Below are 9,612 nucleotides of genomic sequence, written 5' to 3' on the forward strand. Positions count from 1 at the left end.
ATTACCAAATTTGTATAGAAACAGTTTACTGTCTTATATTTTTTTACAGGGTAACTTCGGAGTTTCTTGTCTTTTCTTTTCTGCAGAATCTGTATTCAGTACTATAATAATTTTAATTATATAAGTATAATTTTAATTTATAAAATGACGATTTGAAGGTGTTCTTGAAGCCTATTTGAATAAAGCTATTTTGATTTTTAATTTTGATAATAGATACACATATGTGCCTACGCTTATACCTATATCATATCTACTTTCGAAACTAGATTTTTGCTCAAAGTCTTTGTGTACAATAAAAACAAAAGTGTATTTATTTCTATAAAAATACAGATTATAGCAACATACATACAGAATACGAGAGGACACGACATACATCAAACGTATTAAAATTTACGAAATATAATGTCGAAAGCAATATGAATCCACTAATATTAGTGGAATGTAGCGGTATGAATGGACTCTAGAAACTGACTAACACAAGACCAAGGTCTCATGCAATGCTGTTTTTCAGCTACTCCAAACTCTCTATAATACTAAACGGGTGTAAAGCAGTGTATATAAGATTTGACAAAATAGTGTAAAAAAATCATGTAAGGAATCCATAGGTTTAGACGCGCTTAGTCATTCCCTTAAGGACGCTATCACATTTTTCACTCGCTCAAGTTTAGGTATTTAAATCGCAACACAATAACATTACGCGTACGCACACATAGATACCGCTATCTGCTCGATTTTGTACCGACGTAACTAATCTTGGTACTTGAAAGTATTAATTTTTAATTTTACTGGTATTGATTAGTAAATTTAGTTGTAAGTTTAAAGTCGAACTTGGTAACTGTTACTAAGTACCTACTATTCACGGAACCTCTCCCCTACTCTGTTTATGACGATGTCTTAAGGCGTCAGGGTATCTACTACTCGTTCGTCGTACTATACAATAAAATATAATAGATAATAATACGCTTATTTTTATAATTCAAAATCACATACAATTTTAAGTTATATTATTATAGTTTTAACATTATAATAATATAAACATAACATATTTTACGTAAACAATCTATACAAATAAATAAAATTGGAGTGTCCTTTAGTTATATTAAAATACTGCTTTTTACTAAATGCATACGGATGTATACACGGTCCATATACCAAAATAACATTTTTCCAATTTTTGTCTGTCTGTCTGTCGGTATGTTTCGGCTAATCTCTGAAACGGGTGGACCGATTTTGACGGTACTTTCACTAGGATATATCTTATGCAATAAGGAGTAACATAGGCTGCTTCTATTTTAAAAATTTATTTATTTTATAACTCTGCAAACGGAACAATGATGATGATGATGAATGTAAATTTAAAATAAAATAATTTTTAACAAAAAAAAAAACCGACTTCAAACAGGAAACTTCTTCAATATTATAAAATATTTATTTAATCATTTCTGATTAACTAAATCAAAATACGAATTACTTTGTACTAAGTAAGTTTATTTTTCACTTTTTAGTTTCCTGTTAGAAGTCGGTTTTTTTTTTGTTAAAAATTATTTTATTTTACAATTTTTAGTGATGGATAGACCTAACAAGGATGCTTTTTCTCTTGTGTCGGGGGTCCGGAAACATACACAATACACAAGCACAAACACCCAGATCATGACAAACATCTTATATGGCCAATACAAATGTCTGTCCTGCGCGGCGATTGAACCCACTAACGCCAGCGCAACAGCCAGTGCTGTGACCGCTGCGCTAACGCGTCGACATACTATGAGTAAAGTTCGCTATCAGGTGCACGTAATAACAACCGGGACTGACAGCCTAGCGTGTTCTCCGAGGCTAGATTGGGAGAACCACAAGGATTTTGTATAAACATAAATATCCACTCCAAGCGGGAATTGAACCCGCGACCGTCAGTGTTTAGGCGCCGCCGACGCGGCACATGCACCATTATATCAAAGCGGTCGTCAAACAGCAAAAGGTAACTGCTATAAATTGTTGAGAAATTCCCTCGAGTGTTTATGGGCTCCATCATCAAACCTGGTCCTGTGACACAGATGACCACACAGCAGGTAATTCCTCGAATATCTTTCGTCTCCATCATCAGACTGTAATGGCACTTGTAACTCATATCGGTGCAAAGTTCTCATCGATAGAAACGAATTAAGTTCAAACAGCAGGTAATTGCTATAAATCGTTAAAGAGTTCCCTCGACTATCTTTTGTCTCCATCATCAGACTGTAATGGCACTTATAACTAATACAGGTGCAAAGTTCTCATCAATAGAAACGAATTAAGATCAAAAAGCAGGTAATTGCTATAAATTGTTGAAGAGTTCCCTCGACTATCTTTCTTCTCCATCATCAATCAGATCGACTCCAGACCTTTATTAAATAGTAATGCTTTATAGTACTTAATGAAAACATGATTAAATTTACTAGTCACCCGTACGATTTTTGAAAGTTTCCCTCGATTTCTCTGGGATCCCATCATCAGATCCTAGTTTCCTTATCATGGTACCAAACTAGGGATATCTCCTTTCCAACAAAAAAAGAATTATCAAAATCGGTTCATAAACGAAAAAGTTCTTTCCGAACATACATTAAAAAAAAAAAATATATATATATATATATATATATATATATATATATATATATACACGGTCGAATTGAGTAACCTCCTCCTTTTTTTGAAGTCGGTTGAAAAGAAGACAAATTGTAAAGATTACTTATTATTATTGATTATTATATATAAACCAGATGCATAGCAAAGACAATCGATTGTGAAGTATCAATTTCGTCCAAGCACAGTACACACAAAAAACTCATTTTTTACGTAATTATTACTTGCGCTGAAGCGATACAGCCGTGCTTCCATGAGCGCGTTTCGGCGCGGAATGACGAACGACGATGGTTCACTTGTAAAAAATGTATGAAGAAATTTGAGAGCGTTTCTTATTTTTCTCATAAATGGAAATATTATTTATTTTTATATAAAATATCTAGCGCTACGCATAGAGGACTAAATAAGCAACAATTTCTTAGTGTATTTATTTTTCTTAGTGCAGTGTATTTAGGCTATAATGGTTCCAATTCAGACCCGTCTTTTTTTAATTTTTTGCGATTTCTGTGATGGTTAAACTGTATTTGTGTGAAAAGTTTGTATGGGGCTATAGAATTTTTATGGTCTCACTCGGAGATGAATATATTATCTTTCATTTGAAACCAAGATATCCTCTCAGGGTGACTCCTAATTAATTAAAATGGTACGTGAAAAACACTTATATTTGTAGAAAAATGTGATAGCGTCCTTAATGAAAAAAATAATATTGCGGATCAGAAATGTGTGACGTAACGATGGTCATTGTTTTGAGCTTATGCACATGTGCCTTATACGAGCTCTAATTTTCGCTTGATATAAATAATCTAGAGTCATTTTACAACACGACTTCTGGTTATTTTATAATTTCAATTCGAATCTTGATCTGAGACATCATTTAGTAGGTCAAATTTACTTTAATTCTAAAGAGTTTATTGATACATGGAAAAATTTGCATCTAAATATTCTTATTTGAATATTTTAAAAAGATGGATCTAATAAAGCACACGCTCCACGAATACTCCATCGATTTTTAAAAAAATTCACAGGGCGAAACCTGCGTTATGACTAAGTTATAAAGACTATATTTTAACCGACTTCGAAAACGGAGGGATTCTCAATTCGACTACATATATATTTTTTAACGGAAAGGAAAACGAGTATCTTAATAAGTTTAAGGTAAGTAGGTAAGGATAATGTATGTGTTTTTATCTAAAATGTTTTAAAAAAATAAATGATTTTAGTATAGAAAAAATTAAAGGTCTCTGTCCTGTGCATATAGTGTAAATGTACAAGTATTATCGCTTCAGTCTGTAATATTCCACTACTGGGCATAGGCCTTTTCCCCATGTAGGAGAAGGATCAGAGCTTAATCCACCTCGCTACTATGTAACAATTGTTATCGGGTGTACATGATAACTACCAGGGCCGACAGCTTAATGTGCTCTCCGAGGTACGGTAGGGAGACCCACAAGGACATACAAGCATACCGGAAATAAATATTTGTATAAACTCAATAAATATCCACTCCAAGCGGGAATCGAACCCGCAACCGTTAGTATTTAGGCGCCGCCGACACGACATCGTATCTTTACATCGTAGCAGTATTATAGTATGCGTGTAATTCTACTTTGTTATGACTGTCTTCTAAAACCATTAAGCTAAATACAGATATACAATACAGATATACAATATACTACAATATTGCAAGCATATCTACCCCTGAGCCTGCCCAGGATTCGTTCCTTCATCTTTCTGTCAAATTTCAAGCTTGTAGCATGAAAAATGAAGGACTTCATACAAACTTGTGAGAGCCCTTAGACCCGTTTAACTCTTATTATCCCAGTGTTCCATTTTTAAAACGGTTACATTTTTATTTTTTGTTTGAATTTCTGAATGCATCTTTAAATTAATATTTTTATGTTGGTATTACTAACAATACTAGCTATCAGTTGAATAAATGTCATTTCTCTTCGCGCGGTTTTTTCTATCCATAAAACTATTATTGTTTGAAAGTTTTTAGTGGAAATTATGGCAAACAGAAAAAAGTAAGTAACTATAATGTTTTGTAGTACACTATTGAATATTTATGGTTTATGCACATGTTGTATCATTGTTATATCGTGTCATAATACGTTTTCACAAATAAAAGTTGTTATTAGTGGGTAAGTGTGATGGTAATGTACCGTTCCATTATTTGAGCAGTAGGAACATACGCACGTGTAATTTTTATACATTGAGATTTATACTTTGTCAGTATTGCATCAAAATTGTGGTACTATTTTATTGCAGATTGAATGTGGATCAAATAATCTCCTATTTAGAAGAAGATGACGATGTGTTTTCCGCTGATATTTTCATCACACCTCCTGATAATTGGCAAAATAGCGTCGAAGACAGTGGTGACGAAGAGTTTGCAAGTATAAATAATTTGTCAAGACATCAATTACTTGCAGAAGCTGAACTTCGGGTCACCAGATCGTTTCATACTGAATCTACCGTAGTGAATGAGCTCGTTGGAGATGAAGCTAAAGTGGACCCAATACCTTCCACATCGTCAGTGACGCAGTCTCCACAGCCCAGCTGCTCGTCGTCAGTGACACAGCCTCCGCCAAAAAGAAGACGCGTTGAAGTCACAAGAAAGTGGAGGTTTGTAGATATTCCAGAAAAGGCTGGAAAAGAGCACTGTGAACCAGATTTCTTAGAAAACCTTCGAAATCCTATTCAGTTTTTCGAACTTTTTTATGATGAAGAGGTGTTTGAATTACTCCGATCAGAAACAGAGAAAAATGGAATACAAAAAGGGAAACATGGATTTCGAGTTTCAACAACAGATATAAAACATTTTATTGCTATTTTATTATTGTCTGGATATAATAGTGTATCGAGATACAGAATGTATTGGGAACAAAAAGTTGACTGCAGTTTTCCAACAATTGCAGCTCTTATGTCAAGAAATCGGTTTGAAGAGTTATTGCGTTATTTCCATGTTGCTGATAATAATAATCTTGACCGTAATGATAAGTTTGCTAAAGTACGTCCTTTATGGAACCTGCTCAATGCTAGGTGGATAAAATATTATCCTGGCGATAAAAACTTGAGCATCGACGAATCGATGATTCCATATTATGGTAAACATGGAACCAAACAGCACATACATGGCAAGCCCATTCGCTTTGGTTACAAAAATTGGTCCATTTGTACGCGGCTGGGCTATTTAATATATGGTGAGCTTTATCAGGGAGCTAGTACCGGAAATACTCATCCTGAATTAGGTGTTGGTGCCTCAGTGGTTCTGAATCTTATCTCAAAATTGCCACAAAGTAGCTACAGCTTTTATTTCGATAACTTTTTTACATCTCTACCACTTCTTGACGAGTTGCAAAAAATGGGTCACGACGGAACGGGGACTATACGAGCTAATCGAACTGAGAAGGCACCTTTGAAAGATCCAAAAGAAATGAAGAAAACAAGTAGAGGATGTCATCACCAATGTACAGATACATTATCTAACATCACTCTTGTAAGATATAATGACAATAACATTGTCACAGTGGCCTCGACTCAATGTGGTGTTGCACCTATAAGTAAAGTGAAACGTTACTGCGACAAACAAAAAAAAGACGTTGAGCAACCCCGTTGCATTGTAAATTACAATAAATATATGGGTGGCGTGGACCGACTTGATCAAAATGTGGGTTGTTATAGAATCGCGATTCGTCTGAAGAGATGGTACTGGCAGTTGCTCATGTTTCCATTAAATGTCGCAGTCAATAATGCTTTCCAACTTTACAAAATATCCCCAGCTGCAAAAAAACATAACGGTACGCCACATGATCTTTTATCATTTACGAGAGATATTGTCTCTACATACTTTCTGATGAAAGATTCAGCCCCTACTACTTCAACCATGTCAACTCCTAGATCTTCACTAGCAGTAATAAAACGTGTGCCCGATGATATTAGATTGGATGGTAAAGGACATCTAATTGACAAACAAAATAAACAAACACGATGTGGTTTATGCCACAAAAATACAGCAATGAAGTGTATCAAATGTAATGTTGCATTACATAGCAAATGTTCCATTTTTTTTCATACTGAATAACACATATATGTAACAATGATTGTTACGTAATAATTATAAGATTTAAAATATATATAAGTTTATCTAATTTTTTACTAGTGCAATAAATAAAAAATGTGAATAAAATAGTTTTATTTCCAAACAAAATCCGTAGCCACTAATAGTATTTTACATGTGTATAAGCCTAGTGTTCCATTATTGGAACGGTTACAAAACTAAAAATCTAAATGAGATATTTTTTTTTTAAATATTTGGGTATAATTATACTTCTATAAACACGCACCAATCCGATTTTCATAAAAATTAGACCTGTTTTACTAAAGTTGGGATGATATGGGTTAATTCAGTTCTATCGTAATACCCGTTCCTAGCGAATGTCTACTAACTAGAAACTACCTCCCTACGAAATTTCATATTTACGTGTCCAGCGGTTTTTGATATTACGTAATAAGTGAATGACACAAAGATTTTATATAAATATATAGATTTATTACTAGCTAGTAAGTAATAATTGTATAAATAAATATACGCTTACGTCATGGAGACAAGCATTTACGAGGGGAGGTCCAAAAGTTCGTGGAATGGAAGGGTTTGAAATAAAATTAACTAATAAATCTATTTTTCCTTTTCAATATAGTCACCCTTAAGCTAAATACATTTATTAGATCTATGAATTAATCTTTCTAAGCCATCGTAAAAATATTTTTTATCTTTTGCGTCAAAATGAGCCAAAATTGCCTCCTTCAACCCATTGTCGTCGGAAAATTTTCTTCCCCTTAAGTCTTTTTTTAACTTAGGAAACAAATAAAAATCACTTGGGGCCAGATCTGGACTGTAGGGTGGGTGGACTAGTGATTCGAAGCCATGCGTGTGCAGAGCAGCCATTGCAACTTTGCTCTTGTGAACCGGCGCGTTGTCTTGCAAGAGCAACACACCCTTAGTCAATTTTCCTCGACGGTTTTCTTTGATTCCCTCCTACAGTTTTTCTAATATCGTTGCGTAGTATTCTCAAGTTATGGTCCTTCCCTTTTATTTGTAATCAATAAGTAATATCCCCCCACAATCCCAAAACACAAAAGCCGTCAACTTTTCAGCCGACTCCGACAGTTTGAATTTCTTTGGCGGTGGTGTCCCCTTTTTATGCCATTGTATGGACTCTTGTTTGAACTCAGGCTCAAAGTGGTGAACCCATGTTTTATCCCCGGTAACAATCCGCTCCAAAATCTGAGCAGGATCGTCTCCACACAACTCCACAAATTGTTTTGACGCATCGACGCGTTGCTGTTTCTGAAGCGGCGTAAGCATTCCCGGAACCCATCTGGTGGTCATGTAGGATTCGCAAAATGGTAGTATCTGATACTCCAACTAATGCAGATAACTGTTTTTTTTTTCAAACGGGTGTCCTCAAGTACAATTTTTTCCACTTTTTCGATGATGTCTGATGTGGTGGCCTCAACTGGCCTTCCCGAGCGGGGGTCGTCTTCAATCGTCTCCCGAGCATGTTTAAAAAGACCATGCCACTTGTAAATCATTGATTTACAAGGGCACTGTTCCCCATAACGGTTTCCATTTCATTCAAAATGGTCGGAGCACTCTTTCCTTGCTTGGTAAGGAATTTTATCACAGCAAGGTGTTCAATTTTCTACATAGTTTCAGTTTTCTTCCGGATTTACTTGTTTAGCAGGCGAGTGTTCGTAAGCGAATAACGCAATAGGGCTGAAACTCAGAACATATACTAATGATGAGTCCCCAATTACTATGACACTAAGCGAGCTACCCTATCCCCACTCCATCCCCTCCATTCCACGAACTTTTGGACCTCCCCTCGTAAGTAATAATTTATCGGGACCTGAGGGGACCCTACGGTACCTACCCTATTTTGGAACTTAACAACATGTAGTGTTATTATGAACATTAAAAGATAATCCTGCTATATCTATAATTGTGTTTGTTTTCAACAAAAAAAAACACAACTTTAATAAACATCAACAAATAATAAAACGAAAACGCATACAGATATGAATTGTTAAGGAGGGATAGCTCTAAAACGACTTGCCAGATTTCGCGCAAAATTTAATGAAACTTAATGATAAGTCGAATAAAAAAATAATCATCAAAATCAACACCCCCCAGAATAAAAAAATTAACACACTTAACAATTAACAACTTAGTATATATAATATTTGTAAGAAGTGAATTATATATATATATATATATATATATATATATATATATATATATATATATATATATATATATATATATATATATATATATTATATATATGCTATATTTCACCTTCATTCATCATTAGCTGAAATACTCATCGCTGTAAATAATGTTTTTATCGTCTGACGTTCATATGCGCTCGAGTAACGCGGATCGACAAGCGCGCATGCGTATAACTCAGGAATGAGTTGACGTTTCTTTGCGCGATCTTTAATTTTATTAAATACTAATTTGATCTTTATGAGACAGTAATAGAGCTTAATGTCTTTTAACTCCAAAAGTCATGATGCTTTGGCTCTTTACATTTATATAAAGCCAAAAGAGTATCATACGTAAGTATTCCAAAACTATATATCTATAGAAGACACTGACTTGTCATTGTTTACGCATTTACTGACGTTTCAACTTAAATATAATTTCACGAATGTAAGTAGTTATGCATTAAAAAAAAAACGAGTGTGCTTTAGAATTCACGACTGAAGTAAAACTTCTTTATTTCCATCTAACTTATATCTCCCTCTCAACTTCCGTTCGCCTCGCCCGATTACACTTTTCGTAACGCTCTCGTCACGCATTTACCAGCTTACTCTCCAAGTTAAGCGTGCGTAAAAGTACTCGCTTCGGCAGTACATATACTTTAAAAAAAGCGTGCGTAAAAAAATCCTTCAAAATTTAATGTTTAGCTGTGTGGTTACGACAGTAAG

General features: G+C 34.6%; 1 protein-coding gene across 1 annotated transcript; it reads left to right on the forward strand.

Moving 5' to 3' along the window:
• The first annotated feature begins 4,623 nt into the window (after positions 1-4,623).
• On the forward strand, positions 4,624-6,700 carry LOC123662466 (piggyBac transposable element-derived protein 3-like). Its single transcript, XM_045597308.1, has 2 exons — positions 4,624-4,640; positions 4,885-6,700. Exons 1-2 carry the CDS (start codon positions 4,624-4,626, stop codon positions 6,698-6,700), a joined length of 1,833 nt encoding a protein of 610 aa, XP_045453264.1.
• The last annotated feature ends 2,912 nt before the right edge of the window (positions 6,701-9,612 follow it).

The sequence above is a fragment of the Melitaea cinxia genome, chromosome 18 (assembly GCF_905220565.1).
Source record: "Melitaea cinxia chromosome 18, ilMelCinx1.1, whole genome shotgun sequence".
Taxonomy (NCBI): domain Eukaryota; kingdom Metazoa; phylum Arthropoda; class Insecta; order Lepidoptera; family Nymphalidae; genus Melitaea; species Melitaea cinxia.